Below are 25,188 nucleotides of genomic sequence, written 5' to 3' on the forward strand. Positions count from 1 at the left end.
AAAAGCAAAAATTTCAAATAAATATATGCAATGACACCAAAGTGATACTTCTATTTAAATTATTATAGAATATGTGGTCCAACATATTTCTCTGTGTATGCTTCCTGAGTTCAGAGAAAGCAAAACAGATCGGTGGACTGGATAGCGCCTGTACTTAAAATAATGTGATGTCACAAACACCAACCTACACAATAATATTGAGAAACACAAATCAATGAAACCCTAGTCTTCAGTTTTATGAGAAAAAAATACTGACAGAAAAATGTGAAAGCTGCTGTGACCCGATCATTTGTCCCTGCTACCTCTTCCTTGTACTACTACGTAATAAACAATGTGATGTAATCTCTAGCAAAAAAAAGTAACAAGGGCCTTTCAGATAGGACGCAGTGTGCGCTGCACTCGCCGCAGATAAGGGCGCAGAGCAGAAGGGGAGCACATTGTTAGACCAAAACAATAGTTTGGTCAACTAACAATGTGGAAAATAGCTACTTTTTGGATAAACAATATGTTTTTATCCGTCCACTATTCAGTAGATAGCCCTGATCTTTCTACTGCTGAGGAGGAGAAGAGAAGCACATAAGGAGAGGATTTGAGAGAGTTTTAGTTTCACTTCACAAGCACGAAAATATCTTATCACGATATCTGAAAGCAGGATCGGATCAGTGCATCTCTAGTTTCAAGGTAAAGCAAAAGTACCGATGAGGCAGAGCAACTTCAGCAAAATACTTATGGCTGGGTGGCACATATGTGCTTCCACCCAGCCAGTCTGTAAGAAGTAAACCAGGAAGAAGGACGTGAACTACAGTAGAGCTCAAGGGGAGCAGCGGATTAAGTTTAAGAGAAAATCTAAATGATCAGTTTTGAAAATCCCAATTTTTGACAAATACCATTTATCTCTAAAATCTATTTATTTCCCACCCTTACTGGGAAGTATTTATAAATAAGGGACTCCTGGACGCTATGGTTGAATAAAGAACATGCCCTCCAGGGAGCTATGGGGTCTAGAGGGCTTATGCATGCTAACAAAACAACCTCTTACCAATCTGATGATGGATTGCCCTTTCAGTCAGTAGCTGAGCGTCATGAACTCTTTGAGCTCCAGACAGGATCTCCTCACCCCTCATGAACATGTCGTACGAGTTGGAGTATTTCTGAACAGAATCAAAAAAGAAATGAATTAAACTTATGGACACAGGACCTCCGCTGTTCACATACACAGATGCAGAAAAGAGGTTCTAGAAAACATCTTTAAAAAAGTGGGTGAAGCTAGAGAGGAGGCTAGGCTTCTCAAATGTTTTCTACATTGTGTCTTATGTTGACAACATATTTGTGCAATTTAGACAATGTGCAAGGGTTTGCCTGCACGTATGATCATTAAAACAAGAAATGATCCAGTATTGGGTGCCTATGACTTCTATTCTTGTTGCCAAGGTAATAAAGCAATATAAATATCGTTAGATTTTTACTGGTATCGTATCTTAGTTTAGAATTCTCTTATCATGACAACGCTACTGAGGAGCATGCTCAGAACACCTAGGCCAGTTTGGGGTTGACTGAGTGAATAGACCCCAGAACCCCATTATCTAGGTGTGTAAGTCCGACTTTGAGAAATGAATCTTAGTGCGCTCTCAGTTGGACTTACATGCTCAGTTATCGTCAGGCTCACACAATAAAAAAATAATAATTTTAACATGTTCATTGTTTGTTTGTATAAGTAAATAAAAGACTTACAGGATTGTTTGGATCAGGCATAGTGTAGAAGGGTCTTACAGCCAGTGGGTACTTATCCAGCACATAGAAGTCAGTGTCATACTAACAAAAAGAGTTGAAAAAGTTGATACAAATAATCAATAGTTGTTTGATAAAGCGACTTTCTGGACACACCATTACCCAAAATTAGTAAAACCCAAAATGACACACGTTGCAGTCAGTGTGCAATCAAGCACATTTTATACATGAGACATTAAATCATCATTAATACATGTTTAACATACCTTTTCCTTGACAAGACGGCCAAGCAGTTTTTCATTGGGTGTACTACAGAAAAAAAACAGAAAGCCATGAAATAAAACAGAACTGTATTCTAATGTGTACCTGAACTGTAACTTGCCTGCAAGTAAATATGAAATACATATTCTTGGCTTTCTTTTCTGATGATGTGTATCTCAGTACTGAACAGAGAAAGTTATGCATTGTATTCCACACTGTGGTAAACTTGTGCAATTAACTGGTGGTTACCATGGGAGACAATCTGTATCAATAACAAAAAGAACACTTCATTTTCTTGTACACTTCCAAATCATTTCCAAAATGTGCTGTATATAGGTAATAGGAGAAGCAAGGGTCATCAGAGTTAGTAAGTAATAGGTTATGTAATTATTTTTTTTTAACGATCAGACAATGTGAGGGTGTTGTGCAACACGTTTGTGATGTTCTCAAACCTGAGGTCCTCCTCGTCACCCATCTCGACCCCTGCCTCATGAAGCATGGCCAAGGCTTCAGTGTACTCCAACCTTAGAGTGGGCTCCAGGAATTTGAAAGACTCGCTTGGAAATTGCTTGTTCACAGTCTGGATTTCTGTCTGAAAGCTGATGGACATGTGCAATGAGCATGCAGAGACACAAATATTTTTTTTAGTATTTCCACGCATATTCTATCTATCTCAAAAAACACATGTATGGTTATATTTTTTTCTGTAGCTCTATCTATTTACATCTTTCTGTAAATAACTGGCACAATCATTAACTTTACATCAAACAATCTGAGCCAAATATATACCATGAAAATATTTCAGTCACTACAAAGATGCCAACCTATCAATGAGATTTACTGTAAAAATCAAAATCTTACTTGTCTCTCAGGCCCTTGAAGATCTGCACCATGGTGTCAGTTATAGACTCAATCACTTCGTGGTAATGATAGTTGAAAGCCATTTCAATATCCAGACCAACAAACTCAGTCAAGTGACGGTGGGTGTTAGAATCCTCAGCCCTAAAAACTGGAACCATATAGATTTGTTATGATTGTTTCTATACATCTGTATCTTTACAAGCAGGATTGCTGAGTCAATGTTCATAACCTATAGAGTTTTATGCAAATATCACTGAATGCATAACGTAACACAACTAACACAATGTATTTTGAACATGTAAAATACAAAAAAAAAAGAAGACCAGAAGCTCTCCCACTACTAGACACAGAAATTGTTCATATCACAGGTCGGAAAATACCAAAGTTTAGCTACAAAACTTACATTTGTGTCTGTCACAGACAGGTGTCCCCATGATGCCACATAATCACTAGAGATTTAGTTAGTCCTGACCTGTGGAATGTTTGCTGTGAGCTCTGCACCACTGCTTTATGACTGACACACAGTTATATCCCTAACAAGCATGATGAGAAGACCAGAAAAATACAGAGGCATGAGGTCTGTGCAGATATGGACACCACCACACATTTCTACTGGATTATGGGTGAAAGTTGAAAAGGAATATTTTTAAATAGTTTAATACTCAATATCCACTCATTATGCCTTTTGTTACCATTAACAATATTTCATAAGTTGTATCGCTGGCTCCATTGAATTTTCCAGTAAAATATGTAGAGTATTGCAGTACATAATATATAGTGACCCATGTATAGTGATACTAATTGTATCGTGAGGTCCTAGCCAATCGCCAGCCCTATTCTTTTTGCATCCGCTCTACCTCCCGTACCTGCTCAGGCTTCTTTCTTGCCAGAGGTGACGTTCTGTGACAAGAACCAGTCTATACTGCTGTACCCAACCCCACATGCCCACTCCTACAGGTGGTGGGCCCACAGGGTGGAGGCTTTATGCTGTTTCTTGGGGTTCAACCTAACTGGGCCCCATGGAAGAAAACCTGACCACCAGACGCTCACCATCGAGCTCCCCCCCCCCACCAGGTCCGGCTCCATGAGGGTGCCCTACTGTCTTCTCGACGAGGTTCCTGCGTGCCTATTCTGCCACTGTGCTGCTCTTTTCACTGTTTTCTGTCTGTAAACAAAAATGTGTGAGGGGACAGGTGGAATGCAGACTTACCTGGGCCAACACAGAAGACCTTATCAAAGTCAGCACAAATGCACATTTGCTTGTACAGCTGGGGAGACTGGGCCAGGTAGGCGCTGGTTTTAAAGTAAGACACTGTGAAGACATTTGCTCCACCCTCACTGGCAGCTGGAAGAGCACAAAGACTACTTTAAGAAATAAAATGAGGTACTTTACTGCAACATAGAACAAAATGACCATTATCTAATTTTGACAGTCATCTATTAAAAAACAGCAAACAGTTGCCTGTTGAATTTTGTTTTTTAAAGAGACCTAATACATTACATAAGATAACCAAGAGTTACACAACACATCTGTGGTTCCCTATTTTAAACAGCCAAATGGCATTACATGTATTCTCACAACATCAAGAGAAGGGTGGAGGACAAGTACAAACTGTTCACTGTCTGCACTATGGGTGTTGGCAGGAAGATGCGGTTTTTGCAAAAAACCCACAGTGTTGATATACAATGCCGCCAAAATAAAAGGCGCGGCATTTATGAATCTAGAACTGCTAGGCTATGTCAATGTTATTGGGGTTTTTGAAAAAGAGGAAGTTAATGGGTAACATTGGGGTGACACTTACATATTGTAAGAAAAACAAGGATCATGCATTTGGAATATAAATGGCTTTGCTTTGAATTCTTAAGATCAGATCATGTTCTACAGTTTAATGTACAGCTTACAACACACATACAAATAAACTATTTTATTTATTGATTTATTTTGGGGGGCAGCTTTACATTATTTATTCTATTTAGCTGAAAGTGGAACGTTATCAAAAGGTTGAGGAAAAAGTATTTATCCCAACTAATGTTGAGAAAAACATACCAGGGAATGGGAAACAAAAAACAAACAAAAAAACTTACTGTTGATGAAAAAATGTCTATTTTATTTGCAATCTTGCAGTGTCTCCTTGTCAATTACAAAGTCAATATGTGTGGGAACAGAGTGATGTTAAAGTGGCTGCAATATAATTCCCAGATTACTTGATTTAATCTATGATGCTTAAAAACAAAAACAGTCTTAGCCTGTATGTCTGTTGTTGGCTTCACAGTTGTGAAAAACTGTTTTTTTTATAACTCACTGAAACCGTTTTTTTTTCCATTTAACTGAACATCTAGTTTTGTTCCTGTTTGAATGACGTATATCAAGAAAACCGAGACAGGAAGTCACCCTTACAACTGTCACACCATGACTCACAGGGCACCTGTGGGTGTTGATATGGAAAGAAGTGTTTCTCCATTTAATAAATCTTCATAACTGATCCAATGCATGACAGTATTAGTGTTGTCTTGGGCATGATCAACGTGACAGAGTGTGTTAGTACCTGATATGATTTTAGGGGTCTGGATCTCCACAAAGCCCTTTTGTGTGAGGGTCTCTCTGAAGAGCCGGCACACTCCAGACTGCAGACGAAAGATAGCCTGGCTGGTGGTAGTCTTGTGGAAGATATGCCCAAAAGAAAACAATCAGCCAAACATTGATAGGCATCAGACCGATGAGTGAAAACAAGATTACCATTTTCTTTTCATTCTTATCAACATAAATGTTAAAACAGTTATTGGCTTGCAGACAAAGAATGCAATCAAAAACAAAATAACCATCTTAAATAATGTGAAGGCTGAAACTACAACTAAGAAAGAATTTCTGAAAGAACCATTCCCCAATATCCTCAACAGATAAAGAGGTCTAACAAATAATAGACTGGTTCACTTAGTGCAGGAGTTACTAACTTTATGAAACTATTTGTTTTTAGCTATCCAACCTCTAGTTAGGTTGCTGTTCGGTTCTCTTCTTTTGGTCTTTTTATCATTGTTCCAGTGAGGTAATAAATAATATTGAAGTGATTTTTAAAGGAATGTTTTGTGTCATCATAAATTATTAAATGGAGACGTTTCTGGATGCAAATGTCCTCGAATGCATGTTGTTTAAGAATATGAGCGGCGTGCGCATGTTTGATAAATATACATTTCTTTATACTTATGCACATCCTAAATTGTAGTCAATGGACTGAATCTAGAACATTTTCTACACACTGTTCATAAAAGAAAGCCCTGAAGTTCTAAAGAATTGTAATGCACATTTTGAAATTTGGCATTTCATAGAAGCTCTATACGCCAAACAGACAGTCGTACAGAAACAGGTGTTGTTGTTGGGCTTATGAGCTATGTCACCCTGTGTTGTGATGTTAAGCCCCGAGTATACTTGCTTTAACTACGCGTACGCAAACGCATGACATCATCCTTTGCGTATCCTGCGGTGGTTTGGAGCGTTGGTTGTGCACGTCCTCAGAAATTAACGCTACGCAACCACAAGTTGTAATATGCATATAAATGCTCGTAGCAGTGTAGAGTTGTAGGGTGATGAGACCGGAAATTAAAACATAAAAACACCAGAGAGCAGCAACAAAAAATTGCGAAAAGTTTATTAGAAAAGTTAACAGAGTCCGCAGCTACCATGATGTGTCATTGTCGTTGCATAGCATCCAAAAATGCATGCCAAAATAGCTGGCAAAAGATCATGTCTACTTCAATGTTTAACGCCGTCTGATTTTTATAGTGCTCTCCTTAAAGGAATCCTCCAATAACACGCTTGTACATAGGCAAGTATGTGAACAATTGCGTTCACGACGCAGCAGGTTGTCTACGCATACGCGTGTTTCAAAAGCAAGGCTATTTGAGCCCTTAGTTCCTTCCTGCCAGCAGCTACGTACATGTGGGAATATTAGATGAACACAATTCATTACTTTATGGTTAGATATTAATATCTTCAACACTGAAGTAAAATGGGCATGTCTCTGATTGAGTGGGCTGATAGATCGTTTCACTTTCAAAGTCGCAATACTTGCATTGAATATCAAATACTTACCATTTTTGGTTGTGTTGTAACCTGAAAATGTTGTCTTTTATTTACCTCACCACACAACTACTCAAGCTTCTACTGTGAAAACCTTAGCTTTTGTAGTAACTTACCCTGAGATCAATCACCCTGTTGTCCAGCTTGGTATCCTGGTTGACTGTGGCCCTGCCTTCCTGAAGGCAAAATAAATAAACAAACATAAGCAAAGATCTTCAAACTTTGAGATGAATGTTGTGAAAACGTACTGCACAGCTGCTTCTCTGTTCTCTCTACAGGAATGTTTTTTTAGTAACATGTCAGTGTAAGTGTTTTTTCAAACCTCAAAAAAGGGAAATGTAAATACACGAGAACCCTAACCCTAGTACAGGCCTGGCCATGCGGCTCTTTGCCCGGTCTCATGCGGCTCCTCAGTTCATATAGAATTTTGTGTGTTCTTTTTTTTTTTTTGTAACGTTAGGCCCATCCAATGTGTTTGTGTTAAAAATTGCCCGTGCCCGTCAGTATGAGGGCATGACAGCATGTCTAATTTTGATGTAGCCTGAGAGGCAATCACAAAAATGCCTGCGAACCAATCGGCTTTGAGGGAGGGAGGGCCTTATTGTTGAGTAAACAATTTGTGTGAAACAAGCCAAGTTCGCTCTGAAAATATGAAGATGAACACAGGACGTTTTTAACAGAGTGGGAGAGTTTATATTTCTTCGTTCAACGTAATGGCAAGCCATTCTGCCTTATATGCCAGGCGTCATTAGCGCATTTCAAGGCTTCAAATCTTCAGCGTCACTTCAGCTCACTCCATGCTAACATCGACCAGGAATTTCCAAAAAGGTACTGAGCTTCGCAAGCACAAGTTAACAAGTTTGAAAAATCAGCCAGAAAAGCAGACACAGTTGTTCCAGAAAATTACGAAGCACTCAAGAGACCGTAACGCTTGCATCTTATCAACTGGCTTGGAACACTGCACGAGCTAAAAAGCCATACAATGAAGGGGAGTTCATTAAAAAATGCCTCAGTGACGTCGTTGAAATCTTGTCTCCAGAAAACGACAAACTAAAACGAATGATATCAGACGTCCAACTGTCCCGCCACACATGCCCATCGGACATTAACACCGTAATTGAATCGCAGTTGCACTCTGATCTTTAAACATGCGAGTATTTTAGTGTCGCATTGGATGAGTCTTGTGACATACAAGACAAGCCTCAGTTGGAAATATTTGCACGATCTGTGTCAAAAAATTATGTGATAAAAGAAGAAATCCTTGATATTAAAAGACAGAACCCGTGGCATCGATGTGAAAGAAACAATGATGGCTGCATTTGTGAAAGCAAATCTGCCAGTACCGAAGCTAACTGCAATAGCCACGGATGGAGCGCCATCTATGATCGGATCTGTGAACGGGCTTGTGGGGCTGTGCAAAGCTGACAACACATTTCCAGAGTTTTGGAATTTCCACTGCATCATTCACCGGGAGCAACTCGTGTCTAAATCACTGAGTTTAGACCACGTCATGAAGCCTGTGATGGAAATCGTCAACTACATGCGCACACAGGCACTTAACCACAGGCAATTCAAGAATCTCATCACCGAACTGGACCAAGGGCTTCCAGGTGACCTGCCGCTGCACTGCACTGTGAGGTGGCTGTCTAAAGGCAAGGTGCTTTCTCGCTTCTTTGAGCTTTTGGATGCCGTGAAACTGTTCATGGAAGAGAAGGACAAGGACCACCCCGAGCTTTCGGACGCCAAGTGGATTATGGATCTGGCCTTTTTGGTCGACATGCTGTGTCATCTGGACAGACTGAACCTGGATCTGCAGGGTAAGTTAAAAATGCTGCCTGACCTGGTGCAAAGTGTGTTTGCGTTTGTCAACAAACTGAAGCTGTTCAAGACACATATTTAAAAGGGAGAATTAGCGCATTTTCCCGCACTGCTAAAAGCAAGCGGGCAAGCCACCAGTGCCGCCCTGAAAAAGGAAATAGCTAGATATGCAACACTGGTTTGCTGGTTTGGATTGTTCAAGGCAAGGAATGCCAGAAGTCCCACTAAGAAGCAACATGCATAGTAAGATTAAAAAAAACAACTTTTCACACATTTTGTTATTGACGCTATTGTAAATTGTTACATTTCTGTTTGTGGACTTGATTGAACCGAGAGTTTGTGTGTGTGAGACAGTGCACACAATGTTCCTTGTTGACAGTGACTGGCCTGTGGTCTTAGTTAGTTTTAAGTCCATTTTTGTCAATATCATGTTTGTGTGTGACATTTACAGTAAATCTGGCTGAGCAGAGGTATGTGTCTGTGTGAGGGTGTGTGTGTGTGTGTGTGTGTGTGTGTCTCTGTGTGAGGGTGTGTGTGTGTGTGTGTGTGTGTCTGTGTGAGGGTGTGTGTGTGTGTGTGTCTGTGTGAGGGTGTGTGTGTGTGTGTGTGTGTGTGTGTATGTGTGTGTGTGTGTGTCTGTGTGAGGGTGTGTGTATGTGTGTGTGTGTGTGTCTGTGTGAGGGTGTGTGTGTGTGTGTGTGTGTGTGTCTGTGTGAGGGTGTGTGTGTGTGTGTGTGTGTGTGTCTGTGTGAGGGTGTGCGTGTGTGTGTGTGTGTGTGTCTGTGTGTCTGTGTGTGAGGGTGTGTGTGTCTGTGTCTGTGTCTGTGTGTCTCTGTGTGAGGGTGTGTGTGTGTCTCTGTGTGAGGGTGTGTGTGTGTCTCTGTGTGAGGGTGTGTGAGGGTGTGTGTGTGTGTGTGTCTCTATGTGAGGGTGTGTGTGTGTGTCTCTATGTGAGGGTGTGTGTGTGAGTGTCAAGGCTATTGTTATTTTTTTTATTTTAAATCTATGTGTTTGAGAGAGAAATAGAGAGGAACGTGGAGGAGGATGAGAGTGAGGCAGAGAGCAAAAGAGAGGGGAAGGGACAGGGCGATGTTCATGTGTGCCTGTGTGTATGATGTGGCTCTTTGCAGTAAGACAGTAAAAAACGTGGCTCTCTGACTGGTTGGCCACCCCTGCCCTAGTAATTTTGTATAAAAATACTTGAATTTGATACAAAACACAATTAAACTGTGACCTTATTTCAAAGACAAATACTCCGTGAGAAAACCCTTCCTCCAAATTATGCCCTGCTAATCTGCCACCTAACAAATCATAAAATTACACAAACATTACTTACATGTGCAAAGAGAAAAAAAGAAAGCAGAAAGAAGAGTCTGAAGAGAGGGGGAAGGAACAGGAATTCACATTCAGTTTGAATGTTTGGGCTAGTGCTCATCCCTGCCGAATCAGGCTGTAGACCATTTTGTTGAGGGAAGATGGATGTTAGAAAGAGGACAGGGAAGGCAAAGCCAGGGTGAGGAAAACCCCCTACCAATTCTTATAAGGGAAGAGGAGAGAAAGATAAAATAGATTCCCTTTTCTCCTTTTACTTTTGTTTTGGTCCCCAATATACTGTATCTTCATCCTAGCTCATTCGAGATCCTCATTTAACCTCTCTAGTAACACTTCTTTTTCTACACAGCACAATCTACAGTAATATCTTAAACGTATGCTTTCCTAAAGTCCACTATTATGCCTGGTACTTTAAGGAAGTAAAAAAGCACTCCAAATGGACTGTGCAGTACTGAACCAAACACATTTGATACAAAATATCATCTATTTGCTGCTTGAAAGACTACCAGTGATATCATACCAAAACACAGTAAAGATTTTAGGCCACTTTGTTCTACACAGCAAATAATAATACAGTGTCTGTAGAAGCACCACAACTGCAATGTAGGACAACAGGGTAATAAAAGACAGGAAAATATATATCTTTAAGTAAAATAATTAATTTTTCATCATGGGAGGAACCACAACTTCCAGGGTCATAGTTATCTGACTTCCTCAAAGAACCCACTGGGGTTTGAGTTTATTGTATTGTGTAGACACATCCTGCACAAAGCAGCCCAATGTAGAGGGACAAAAGGTTAGACAGAGTGACAGACAGACAGAAAGAGTGACAGACAGACAGACAGACATAGTGACAGACAGACAGACAGACAGAAAGAGTGACAGACAGACAGAGTGACTGACAGACAGACAGAGTGACTGACAGACAGACCGAGTGACTGACAGACAGACAGATAGACAGACAGACAGAGTGACTGACAGACAGATAGACAGACAGACAGACAGACAGAGTGACTGACAGACAGACAGACAGAGTGACTGACAGACAGACAGACAGACAAACAGACAGACAGCTGCATTGATTGTAGTGATGTGAATCATAAGCACGGATCTCCTGATGTCATAACGGAATATAGAGTGAAACATTTCAAAATGTGAGTAATGCGCTTGAGGGTGAACTTTGAATGTTGTCAAAAACACAATAAATAAATAAGGTAAGGTGGGACAAGCCATTATGATTAAGAAAGAAAGGAGGAAAGAGAAAGAAGGAAGGAGCAGGTGTGTGTGTGTGTGTGTGTGTGTTTGGATTAGAGACTAGAAGATGACCGGATTAAGTCCTTTGTTCACAAATTAAAATAAATTACATAACAAAGCACAATTAATATATACAGTGCATTCAGAAACTATTCAGACCTCTTTATTTTTTTTTTGACATTTGTTTTGTTGCAGCCTTATGGTAAAATCAGTTTAAATATTTTGTTTCCCTCATCAATCTACACTCAATATACCATCATGTCAAAGTGGAAATACAATTTTATAAATGTTTGCTAATTTATTAGAAAGGAAATAGGCATTTATGTATCTGGTGCTATCAGTTCTTTTATGACATGGATCCTCACAACATATCTGTTGTCACTGACATGGTAACTGTTGTCTGTGCTTATCAGTCCATTTGGTAATATTATTTAACTGTAAACTAAATTACCCTTCAGTGATAAATTAAGTTGTCTGAATGTGAATCTTGCTTGATGCCACTAAAATGTAACATACTCAGTGTGAACTATGGTGCATTTCACTTTGTAAGAAATGTGAAAAATAATTAGAATCATTGATAGAGTTGAGTAAACATAATTGACTTGACAGAAGAGAAGGCCTTGGGTGAACCGTGCCTTAATGCCCAACCATCCATCCCTTGATTTATCCTCACCTCCTCTCCTTCTCCATCAGGCCTGACTGCATCTTCCAACTGAAGGGGGAGACGAGGCTCTGCCTGGCTGATGACAAAAATCTGAGAGCAGGAAGAAATTACATTAAAATACAGAGTGACAACCCTACAGTGTTTCCATTAATTATTCAGACAATGAACAGTACCAGGAGTCAAGGAAAAGAAGAGACACTCACAGCCTTATATCTTAAAACATCTTCTATTTGTAATTCACTTGACTAGTCTGTTTCTCTAACGACATACAGATGCTAGATACCAACATAAAAAACTGTCCTGCTGTACATCTTGAATTATATATAGTATGTTGTGTGTATTCACAAATCACCTTAAGTCAACTAGTAAAGCATAAGGCTTTCAATATGGGTACATTTGATGTTTCAGAATGATCAACGGTTTGATCATTACCCGGGAGGAGTTGTGAACTCATTTGATTGAATGATGTATAAATGCTTGATTCAATGTCTAAATGAGCAATACATTTGCAAAAAAACAAAGATCTGATATATTTTCCGTCCTACAACAAAAAATAACTTGTGAAAAAATGTGACATGTCATAGCTTCACTAGTACTTTTGGAAACACCATGGTAATTTCCAGTTTTATTTTACAATTTATAGAAAACAAACCCTCCACAGAAACAGGTTACACAGTATAGGACAGTTTCCTATAACCAGAATAACATTGGCATGTCCAATATATCTGAAAATGCTACATTTTAAAAGGCCTTATCTGAGCCATCCAAACAGAATATGCTGTTCTGCTATTTTGCTGCCCATGACTGTGCTGTCTTACTGTATTGGAAATATCTTAAATTATGGCTGGGCAATACACAAGTGATTTTTTTCATCATTGATCTTTATGACAATATCTAATTTATTATTGCTGCCATTCAGAGTGGTATCCTGATAATTAAGGAAGCATAAAGAAAACAGAGAGTTATTAGTTAATTGATAATATAGTTAATTAACTTGTACTAGAGTTGTTTATCACACATTTTTAAAACCTAACAGATTAAAGATAACAACCAGGATACTCAGACAAATGCTGACATTTCACTCATACACACATTATACAGACTGATTGACTGAATGAATGAATGAATAAATAAATAAATTAATTAATGAATGAATGAGGAAATGAAACCGCATTGATTTTCTCTCTCTACGAAGGAGCAGACAGAGAGAAACTCAGAGCTAATTCAATAAAGCCTCCCCCAGGTTAGCTTCACACTACAGAGTCTGAGCTAAGTTACCTCCTGGAATGGGCTGGAATGGTCACTAGCTGTTTTCACAAACACACTCCATATAATATCTAGATAATTATGGGAGGACTGCCCCAGAGATTCTCCTGACCTGGCTGTTCACATATGCTATATGGGGGGCGTGAGGTAAGACGCCCCCACTCCCGGTAAGACGTGACGTGAAAAATGTGGATGTAGCGTGCGAAGCAGCAGAGTCCGCTACACGACGCTATGATGACAATATTTGCCTTTATATCAATGCTACGTGTAATCCAATGTAATGACAACATCAACAAAAGAGAGGAGAACAACACACTAACTAAAACGCCATGCGGCTGTTTGGTTACTTGCACGGAGATCGTACTGGTCGCGTGCAGACACTGGGGGTCTGGCAAGAGAAACTCCAGGTGAAGTCTGAGCGAAAAATTTGGCTGTTTGTGTTCACATATACAACTCCTCTGATAAATATCCTGAGTTTATCAGGAGATTTCTGTACGTGTGAAAAGGGGATCTGAGATAAATTGAGGGGGAGGCCTCAGACAGGTGTGAGTTGAAAGGTCTGTTTACTTCCAACTTCCCAGTAATTCCAGTGAATACTTGTGTGAATATTGAGAATCATAACACCCCTACATGAAAGTTAAAAGTTTGCCCACCCTCTCAATGTGGAGCTCCACATCCTGCTGGGAACAGCTCTCAATCTTCTGCTCCACTCTCCTCACCGCTGCCTCCACATCTACGATGCTCTCCTTTGTGATGCTGGTGGAGACAGTAAGCAGGGTGAACGTAAAAAAACTATATATATATATATATACTAAACACATTCATCCATTTGGGGGGCAAATAGCAGATAATGTTGTGGTGTTTTTATTACATTGCCCATTTGGATTTCATAATTATTTTATGAGTGAGAAAAGCCTCCCTTAATTATAATATGCAAGTGGAGAAAAATGTCATAAATCCCTCAGCATGATTATGAGAGGATTAACTTGTAATTTAAGGCCTCACTAAACTTGTCTCTTATCGCACCACAGTATGAGAAACTAGGTGTGAGCCAGATAGTGCCTACATAGGGTATCAAGCATGACAGCACATACAATTTGACCCTAACAGCAATGCCCAACCCCTTTGTTAAAATGTTAATGCTGCAGCTTGACTTTGCTGTTGTAACACAATGTTGCAAACACTGTCAAAACCTTTAATTGCTACATTATAAGATATTGTATTGCAAAAACTGCTGAACCACAACATTGCAAAACATGGAGAAACTGCAACATATAAACTAAAAATATCTGTTGATTCATTTGTAGGTATTTTCTTAGACAAAATATCTTGTGACTTACAGCAAACTAGAGAATCCAACAATATACAATATGAAATCACTTTCCTTTCCTGCCTATGCCACTGTTCATAATCTACAAAGCATTGCACTATAACGGAGTAACGTGAATAACAATAACAGCTGGCAGCAAAAGTAAGAGTGACTTAGAAGTCTAGTTAATTATAAAGACGTGGAGTTTTAACCAGTCAAATCTTCCAACGCTGTAAAATTCCCTGGGAATATGACACAGCATAAACAATCCTTTCTTCTGTCGCAATTTACATTTACGCAATTTACAGTTATTTGTGAGGGTCTAAGACAACTGTTACTTAAGAGGAGGCTTGATTTAAATATTGCTGCAATCTCTTCATTGCACAAGTTCCTTATATCCGCCATTGTAACTGACAGTTTGGTTTTGCTCATTTCAATTACTATGGGTGTTATTTTTTCCTTTTATATCAATATGAATTGAATTTGAATTTCCCCCCGGGGACAAATAAAGTTTTTTGAATTGAATTGAATATCTAAGAAGGCTCCATTAATGTAACACATAATAATTGAGAGCCATAGTCTGTAAAACAGATATTTAACTCACTGTATGTTCAAGTAACTTACATTAATTGATCCATGCTTTTTTAAGAAGAAACAAAACCACATTTTGAATTACTTCACAAAATTGCACTGGAGTAAAAAAAATAATAGACTGATAGTTGTGTTCATGCATAGACCAATAGAAATGTACAATTTGGCTGCTAATCCGACTAATGATGCTTGCCTTTCAAGTATTTCATCTTCCTCTGTTCCAAGCTTCTGCATCCGCCATCACAACAGGAACTGCACTATATAACACTGCTGTATCCCACTCCCTTTAATAGTTGTTGTTAAGTAAAAAAAATGATTGATTCCCCAAGCCCCCACCCCAGTCAGCATGTGTGAAAATGGATCAGCAGAAGATAAGGGGCCAAGGATTTTCCCACCATTGTTTGTGCCCTCTCCAACAGGAAGAGCATTATTGAAACTCACTTTGCTGCAAACTTGACCATCTGCTTGCTGGCACGATCTCCCACTGCGACCAGTGCCTGCACATTAAACTGCTGTTGACGCAGGACCAGGAAGCATTGTTTCCCTAAAAAGAAAAAAAAAAAACCACAATATATAGTGTGAGACTTTGAAATGTCTTTTACAGAAGAAAAGTACAGCCACTCTCTGAATATATGTTCTTTCAGTCAAAAATGTATGCATGATTCAATTTGATACAGACTCATCCTGAAAATGTACAGGAAATGTTTGAATGTTTTTTTTTAACAGGAGTGCACGCACACACACCCATATACCCCCCACACACACCTAGGAGGACTGTAAGCAAACTAGCAAACAAACATTTTAGGCAGCAGACAGTTGGACCACCCAGATACTTTGTTGTCTGTTGCAAGTGGAGATTAAAGCAATGCAAAATCCCACCAAAGGATGCCCTTATCTCAGAACAAATATGGGTAACTTCTGCCCACACAGGCATTGTTACAGCAATAAAGAGTGAATGAAGATATACATGAAGTCACCTGTGACATTTGTCACTTACCACTTTTACAGTCTGTTACAGACAGGGCTGCTCCTGAAATCACTGTGACCGTAGTGTAAAAATAGAGTCTGTGTAAACCGCAGAGCCAGCATGACAGAACAGCAACATGTGTGTGTATACGTAAAACTTACATTTTGGTAATGGTAAATTGGTGAATCTTGTATAAATGTATAGCGCTTTTCTAGTCTTCTGACTAAAATCGCTTTTACACAATTTCGGGGTTAAGTGTCTTGCCCAAGGACACAGCAGTCATTTTGCTTCAGGAGCTTGGGATAGAACCCCCAACTGAGCCACAGCTGCCCCTAATGGTCGACCTGTGCCTCTCATACGTCACTGTGCAACACTGTTATGCTGTGTAAAATCAGACACTGGGACACCAGTATTACACAATTGTGTGGTTTAGTGTAAGGGCACACTCACACTAGGCCCAGTTGTCCTGTACTGTACTTAAGCATGATTGTCCCCCTCCCCATTCCCCACTGGCCTGCACTCACACTACCCCAGGACCAGATCTGAGCATGATAACCTCTTGTATATAAACTTTACATGATCATGAAAAGTGCTTTGTTAACAAGACAGATGGGCTGAAGAAAAAAAAAGGGACGCATGGTGTCGAGTCTGCACCCGCACATCGGAGAACAACACAGAGAACATGACAGCTACTTTACACACTTTGTGGCTTATTTTGGGTAATTTTATTTAGGAAGTGAGTTAGAAATCTGTCACAGAGGCAGGAGTTTTAGAGCTTTTTGCTTAATCCAACAAGTATTAGCGCAGAGATTTAAAAAAAATCTCAAAATATCAAAGTGGCACTGTGCTGAAAAGTGAACAAAGAAGGGTGTTCTCACCTTTTGCTCTGCTGGTGTGGACTCGGGCCCGCATCCAAATTAGTTGGTCTGCCTTTTCAGGGGTAAGGTCTTTGACACGCACCAATGTCCTGTCTTGCTCAGACAAACACAAACACACATGTATTATTACTTCAAAGCACGTAAATGCAACTTTTTTCCCCGCCTCAGGGCAAACATCTCACTCCCCTTCTACTACCCCTGTAATCTCTCAAAGGTAGAAAGAAATGTGAGTAAGCATGGTTTTGCGTGTGAGGACGCACACATAATAAAAATGCTCAAATTACAGATATTCCTAACAAATAAGACACAATAAGAGGCCTGCGGAAAAGCTGTCTTAACTCCTTAGCCTCTCTGGGCTATATGACTAATTGACTCCAGTTTCACCTGTGTCACTCAGTGACATGCTTTCTCCTTATTATCAGCCAGCAGAAAAAGCAGACACTGAGGCTACACATTACAAAACTGAGCCGCCCTTTGGCTGAGAACTCTAAATCAACCCACATGAAAGTGCTCAAACCATCAAGCCCCCACCCCCCAAGTCATAATGGCTGGGTTTAGCATGCAGGTGAGGAGCCACCCTTTGTTTTCTGCCATTCGAGCTCACAGAAAAAAACTAAAAAGAGAGACCTCATAAATACGTTTGACTGCTGTCTTGGATGTTTGGGAGATATAGCATGGTATTAGTTACTGCAGTTGTCACTGCTGCTATCATCTAAAGATAAATCAAGATCATTTACATGATGTTCATCAGTACAGATGGACTCAATAATCTGAGAGGTAATTAAATACTGAGTAATGACTTGCATTGTCTTTAACACAAGGGTCAGTAAAATAATCCCACATCTTGAACCAACCCTTGCTACATTAGCCTTGTTTGCAGTCGCTTCAGTCATATTTGGAAACCTCCACCAAATAAAAGTTTCAATTCACTACAACTTAAGAACAGATATACAAATACACACAAAAAACTAAATAAAGAAATATTCATTCTTTATCAACACAAACGAGGCTAGTGTAGCAAGGTTTGGAAACAAGGAAGTTACATTGAGTGACTGCATACAACACTGGTATCTTGGAATAATATTAAAGGGGACATATTATGTACGGTGGCTGGTAGGGGTCAAATGCTCAGCAACTTATGAAATGACATACATTTAGAAAAACGCGCAGCATATATAGAAACGCTGCACATTCAAAAGCAAATGCAAACTACCACAACAAATGCAAAGACACAAACGCACTGCAAATAGGCAAAACAACAGCATAAGCATCAAACGCGCTGCAAGTACAGAAACGAAACTTAAGTCAAAACACACACAACCAGAAAACAACAGCAAACACAGAAACGCTGCAAGTTCAGCCTTAAACGGAAGTGCTCCAGGCCTGTAGGGGCGCTGTGGAACTGTTCATTTCGGTTTATTTACGGCCTCTCGACCCCGATGTCAAAATCCCGGTCGGACTCGCTTTAATCTCTGCGTTTCAGTAACATTGAAGTTATCCTGTGTCTTTCAACGATACAACTTCCCTATCTAAACATAACTTTCTGATCCTAGCTGTCTCTCTTACTCTCTCCCGTAGGCTAAATAAACAGTTCCACAGCGCCCCTACAGGCCTGGAGCACTTCCGTTTAAGGCTGAACTTGCAGCGTTTCTGTGTTTGCTGTTGTTTTCTGGTTGTGTGTGTTTTGACTTAAGTTTTGTTTTTGTACTTGCAGCGTGTTTGTGTCTTTGCAGCTCATTTCAGCCTTTGCATTTGTTGTGGTAGTTTGCATTTGCTTTTGAATGTGCAGCGTTTCTATATAAGCTGCGCGTTTTTCTAAATGTATGTCGTTTCATCAGTTGCTGAGCGTTTGACCCCTACCGGCCACCGTAATTATGTATTAAACAAGACATTTGTTCAAACCAAAAGCAGTCCATTTTTGAAGGGTATATAATGTGGGTATCTTGTTTGAAAGCATATTTAAAAGACTGAGCAAGATGAGCCACACACATTTAAAAATGCCTAATGTGATGAGTTTAGAAAGGGGCAGGTTAAAAAAATATAACTAATTTAAACTATCTTCATCTACACCTAAATCACCAAATAGGAAACTCACGCTAGTTGAACAGGAAGTGATTATGGCCTTTGTAACCAGGCTGTCCTTAAAGCAGCAGCATAGCTTAAATTCCATGTTGTCTTTTGTTGCACAACATCCCCTCTATAGCTCTCCTGCTTTCCTTCAGCTGCCATTATAACTCATAAAGCAGAAATGCCAAAACAACAAGAAACTGGATAATTAAACTTAAAATAAATTAAGATCAATGTCAACTCAATCTCAATTATTTTTTTAACCAATAAAAAGGGTAGGTTACTAGCTATCAGGTTGTCTAATGAGTTATAAAAGTAGTTCCCATACTAACCAAGTTTTTGTTGGGACTGAACCATAGCCAATACTCCATACCGGTCCTTAGCAAAGTCCTGAAAAAATAAAAAGCACCAAATTTAAACATTTCAATTCAGATCAGTTCTCTTCACTTGATTAATAAAACATTACACTGCTTTTGATGCATTTACATCGACTCTCTACTGTTCTCAAAAGCAACCACATTAGTTTTAATAATGTGACTAAAGAACCTATTTGTAAGATATCTTGTGAATTAAATAATAAAATGACCATAACTATATCATGACTGGCATAACTGGCTTCTCTTACAACAATGCAGCAGCCAGTATGTCCTGCTTTTGAGTTTCCATTCTGGTCTGGAATGGTCTGCTTTTGTTTTGACCAGAGTTGGTAGGCAGTTTTAAGGCACCCCCACACAGCTGATTTGAAACGGCTAACCAACAGGTGTTGCAGCGAAGGAAGCCGGCAAGCAAACTTGTTCAGACATAACTGATTCTACCCAACCTAAAAAGACTCTGCATTTTTATTAAATAAAATCAAGAAGGTTAGAACAGAGAAAGGTTTAAAGACAGATGCAGAGCTGGCTAAACACTGAAGCTTTAGTGTCCATGACATGGCAAACAGCGTTCACATAGACTCTAGGGAGGAGGGGGTGGGGTCAGACAGCTCTCTTCACTGTTTTGAATTTGGACTGCAGTACCAATTTTAAACGTTAGGTATCAGAGTTAAAATTCACTCCTTTTTCAGAAAACAAGCCTCATAATACTGCAAGGACAAAAGCATTAACAGAAACCAAGTTCAGCCCGCTGGCATTTGCATGGAGACTGTTGCCAAGCCATTATTGATGTAGAAGGAATCAAAAACCACTTCCACATATGCAGTGCACTCCTGTAAATTCTCACAAAATTTCAGGCTGTTCTGCAGGTGTCAACACATACCAATTTTTCATGCTGATTTTATCCAAACTTTTTCCTGCCAGCCTCCTAGAAAATTATCTGCAAGGAGTCAGGATTTGTGAACGCAACAGGTAAGATTCTGGAAAATTCCCTGCGGGATGATGAGTATATAACATGTGACAAGTGAGAAAGCGAGGGGATCCTTGTACACATAAAGAGGTTGTTTCATACTCTTTTCTGCTTACAAGTATGTTCTTTTCTACTCTGTGGCTAACAGCGCCTTTCTTAAAAGTTTAAAGATTTTCAACTTGAGCGCTCGGAGCGGCTGCCTCCACCAGAGCACTTTTCATCCAAGCGGTCACTTTCTGCTGCAAACGCTCTCTGCCCATTGAAAACAACTTAAAAAAGACGCTGGCGCTGAGAAAAAAAACGCTAGGTGGACACGGGGCCTTATACATCCATCAGATGAGAATTGATTGAGGGACATATGTCTGACCCTACTTTGGTAGGTGACGATATGCTCCCTTCCAGACAGTTATTATTGGACCCTCTTTTGGTTGACCAATTACATCACATACAATCAATTCATGGACTTCAATATGTTTAACTTCTTCAGCTGATGAAACTCGTCTATCCAAAAGTGCCTGGTTCTAGCGCTCTCTATGTTGATACGTCTGTGTTGTTTTCGTCCCGGCTTTCTTCTAGGGGCTAAAAAAAAACAGAAACTCAAAGAACTGATGGGTAAGTACAGTGAAGTTTAAAGGGCCACTTACATCTTCCTCCGTACTTTGTTGTTCAGCAGCCTGAAAAACAAACAGGTGATTTGTATTTAAAAGTTATTGAAAATAGCCAGGGTATGACAAGAAGAGCACTCTCAATTACATTCAAACATAAGAAAGTTGAAAAACATTTCTAATAAAAGAGAACAGGTTATTGTCAACAGCTTTGTCCACTGTGTTTTCATCTGGTGCTAAATGGGTATTAAATAAATCAATAAATCTAATAGATTAGTTCTTCTTCTTAATCATCAGAGTCTTGTAATGCACAGCTCTTCTACACAATGCTTTAAAACATCATACGCAGTGAGTGATGGCATCAAAACATATTGTTCTGTATTATAACCATCATTTGATATTGTCATTCTCACAATCCCGACATGATCATGCAGTTCTCCTGTGATCTTGCAAATCCAGCGGTGTGTTAACTTCAGGTAGATGATAATCAATACTGGTGTTATGTGTTGTTGAGTAAAAGGACTAATCTTTGGTCAGGTTTTCAGTTTTCCAAACATCTAACAATTTCATATTATTAACGCATGTACCGTACAGAAAGTCACTTGAATTGTTTTCATTTCTTTTATAAGTGGAAGATCTGTGTAGGTACAGGTCCAATTACAAATAAACAATTAAAGTCCCCTGCAATGACAAGATTTGTTTGGGACAGATCTGGTTTAAGGGACATTACTTTTTCTTTAAATAAAGGATTGTCTATGTTGGGTGCATATACATTTAACAGGGTGAGAGGTGTTGAATATATATTTCTCCTGTAACAATGAGATACCGACCTTCTTTATGTGATACCGTGGCTTTGTGGATAAAAGGAATGCCTTTATCATAATTACTATACCTTTTGTTTAGGCAGGACATAATAAATGAATATGTTTCCTATCCACTTACATCTTAGTCTGGTAAGCAAATCTTTTTTTCAGATGAGTGTCTTGTAAAATGTTTTTATTTTATTTTTTAAATCTGGTGATAAATATTTGAGATGTTCCTTCTTTTTTCGGATTATTTAAACGACAAACATTCCAACTGGCTAGATTTAGACCTCTCCTGTTTTGATATATATTCTGATTACAGTGTATTGACAAAGATAAAATAAACACCTGTTTCAACTAGCTCATCTTCAAATAAGGATTTTAACTTAATAATACAGTTGGGTCCCATCTCTTGCCCATCCTTAAACTCCCCCAAATCTATAAACCCCCACAAACATCTTAAACAAAAACAACCTAACAAGCCAATACTAGACAAACAAGTATGGCCCGAAATAGACTTTGGGAAGTATTCAACTAATAATAAACAAAAAAACAAACAATAACACAATTAAAAATCCATTACTTCCTTGATTTGTTACTGTTTGTACCTTTGCTCACTTCAGTAACAATTCATTTCTTTAAGTAAATACCTTGTCAGTATTTTCAGGGGCTTTTGCAATTTGGCTTCACCATTGTGAAAGTCACACTTCTGGGCTTGCTGTTAAGTTTAGGTTCTTTCCTAAGTGGGTAAAGCTAGATCATTTTTGCGTTTTTGCATCTTACTCTTCCGTGGCTTACTAGAGAGAGAAGTTTACTTCTTTGCCTAAGCTGTGCTGTCATTTTACAGATTTATGAATAATTCATATTTAACATAATAGGGAGGTTCCATTTCTGTATTTTAATTGCAGTCGGACACTTTTTTTTCTGAGATGGATAACCCTAGCTTGAAAAGGACGTGAGGGCACTGAATAATAATTAAATGTATTACTCCAAAAAATGCCATGAAGAGAGAGGGACTGAGAGACATCAAAGACAAACTCTCGGAGAGCATTAGAAAACAAACCTAAGTGTGGACACATGGTGCTGCTCTGTGTAACTCTCAGGTCTGTCAGTGAAGTGTATGTAAGGGTTAGGGTTATGACTATTTCAACAAGCGCTGTCCTTGGAAAACACCTGACAGACCTTGACATGACCTTGGGACAAACAAAATTTGACAAACCACCTACCTCGCACCCTCACTGACTGATGCACAAGCTGTCTAATGAATTGCTTCCAAATCTAAAGACCATTTCATCATTACAAGAGTCAATTATTGACTGTTATTCTCTGAATCAAAACTTAAGCTCCTGGGTCAGTGGTTACAATAGTGGGGCCAGTGTTCTTGAAAAGCCTTAATTAAACGTATGAGGTTAACATTACCAAATCACATTTGCTATGTGAGATACTATGAATACCCATGCTTCTGTCAGTTTGACATCCAAATAAAATGACAGGTATACTTTAATAGATACCTTTGCCCTCCCTGTCGCTATCAGACCCTCTTGTACCCACAGTGCCCACCAGAACCGCCTCTCAAAGCTTTACCAGCTGTAAGAGGAGGCGACGGATATGAAACAACAAAGGACAGAATAAACACTGACCAGCTTGGCCTGTTTCTCAGCCTTCTTTGCAGCTTTTTCCACTTCCTTTTGCTGTTTCTTCAGGCCTTTCTTTGACTGAGCCTGCTGCTCCTCCATCGCTCTGGAACAGGAAGAGACACAAAAAAACAAACATTTAGCTCAACTTCCAGCCTCTACTTCTTGTGCTTCCCATGAGTTCATTTTTGAGCGCCTGGGAATATAAACTGTTATCTATTGGCACTTTCAGCTTTTAAATCGGTAACACTTTAATCCTGTTGGTAATTTAAAAGAAGTGGAGTGTTGGTCATCAGGAGGGCAGAAAACCAGATATGTCAGGAAGTAAGATAAGCTAGTGTACAGCTTGTTTTTAAAGGCAGTAATGTCAGCACCTTGGTCTGATCCATTATAATATGGTAAGAATAAAAAAATATATTGGATGTCATTGGCACTATCTTCCCCCGCCTCCAGTATTTACAGCTGATATGCCGTTATATGACGTCAAAGACTAAAAGGCTGTAAAAGATAAAGCTGCAATAAAAGAGGTGGTTTAAGATTGATTTAAGATTATAAAGAATCAGAACGTTACACACTGTAAATAGGACTTATGGTCATTGTTGTAAAAGTTTCTGAGCAGGTGCATCGTTGATTGTAGACCAGGTGCAATATGGACACTGTTAGTATTTACTCAGAAAAAAAGCCAACTATATAGAAAGAAAAGCCAACACAAACCAGGGCGCACACAAGCACACACGTTTGATTTTTCCCCCCACATTCAGATATTAACAGATGAATCCATTCGGCAATTGGTTTAACTAAATAACATGCTACGACAACACATGCCCAAAAAGTGTTTTTACAAAAGGACAATGCAAGAGAAAGAAAAGTTGCACACACAAAACACATCACACACCTTTTTTTTTTATGAGACATAGCTCTCCAAAGAACTTCTTGACAGGGCAGTTTAGCAAGGAAAAATGTAAGTATCTTTCAGGCAATCCTATGTAGTAGTTAAGTAAAGTAAGTTAACCACATCTAAACATTTACAGTAATCTGTATTTACTAAGGAGCTGCTATTACTGTATCAGCTTATAAGTTGTTTTCTTTGGTGGGAGGGGGTCATGTAAAATATCTGACACAGCCAATGACTTCTTAATGTTTATTTCCAACATTAATCTGTAGAAAGCGTGGCCAGAGAAGAAAGTAACTTCTGCATGACGAAGACCTGCTTGACTGATTAAGTGTCCAATAACTAGTGACACACCATAAAACCAGGTCCAATTAAATACATGAGGTTACAACAGCGTTTAAACATATGTTCCTCCCTTTCATTGGACATGTAGATGTACATATATTACAGTATTATATTCCAATATAATTACTAGAACTAGAACAGTTCTACATGTGGACAAACAAACCATGCTAAAACAAGAGGCACTATATATGTTCAGAAATCTGTTAGATGATGCAATCTGCTGAGAGACAAGGTAATGCTAGCTGGTAGCTATTGACCAAATCAACTCTACACTTGAAGCGTGTTTAAAACCTGCGACGTGGTTTTACTTGAGCTATGACATGCATGACTTTTCTTACCCATCGACTGTCTCTTTAGTCATGTCGACTTATGTCCTTTGCAAAAAAAAAAGAAGAGAGAAAGTTTCACCGCACTCAGACAGGGAGGTACCACATCAGCTGTTCACAGCATGGACAAGCACCGGAAAGACCCATTTGGACGAAGCACAATACCGGAAA

General features: G+C 39.2%; 1 protein-coding gene across 1 annotated transcript in view; it reads right to left on the reverse strand.

Moving 5' to 3' along the window:
* The window catches only part of dars1 (aspartyl-tRNA synthetase 1), a 26,400-nt gene extending 1,212 nt beyond the window's left edge, over positions 1-25,188 (reverse strand). Inside the window, exons 1-16 of the mRNA XM_061054114.1 lie at positions 25,030-25,188; positions 23,461-23,560; positions 21,057-21,086; positions 19,404-19,461; positions 17,005-17,097; positions 15,601-15,703; positions 13,913-14,015; positions 12,003-12,083; positions 7,042-7,101; positions 5,397-5,508; positions 4,061-4,195; positions 2,851-2,998; positions 2,442-2,588; positions 1,995-2,037; positions 1,732-1,812; positions 1,040-1,151 (exon numbers count right to left, since the gene is read on the reverse strand). Of these exons, the coding sequence (XP_060910097.1) occupies positions 1,040-1,151; positions 1,732-1,812; positions 1,995-2,037; positions 2,442-2,588; positions 2,851-2,998; positions 4,061-4,195; positions 5,397-5,508; positions 7,042-7,101; positions 12,003-12,083; positions 13,913-14,015; positions 15,601-15,703; positions 17,005-17,097; positions 19,404-19,461; positions 21,057-21,086; positions 23,461-23,560; positions 25,030-25,052 (1,429 nt within the window). The 5' untranslated portion in view covers positions 25,053-25,188. The remainder of the gene's footprint in view (positions 1-1,039; positions 1,152-1,731; positions 1,813-1,994; positions 2,038-2,441; positions 2,589-2,850; positions 2,999-4,060; positions 4,196-5,396; positions 5,509-7,041; positions 7,102-12,002; positions 12,084-13,912; positions 14,016-15,600; positions 15,704-17,004; positions 17,098-19,403; positions 19,462-21,056; positions 21,087-23,460; positions 23,561-25,029) is intronic.

The sequence above is a fragment of the Labrus mixtus genome, chromosome 13 (genome assembly GCF_963584025.1).
Source record: "Labrus mixtus chromosome 13, fLabMix1.1, whole genome shotgun sequence".
In the NCBI taxonomy this organism is placed as follows: domain Eukaryota; kingdom Metazoa; phylum Chordata; class Actinopteri; order Labriformes; family Labridae; genus Labrus; species Labrus mixtus.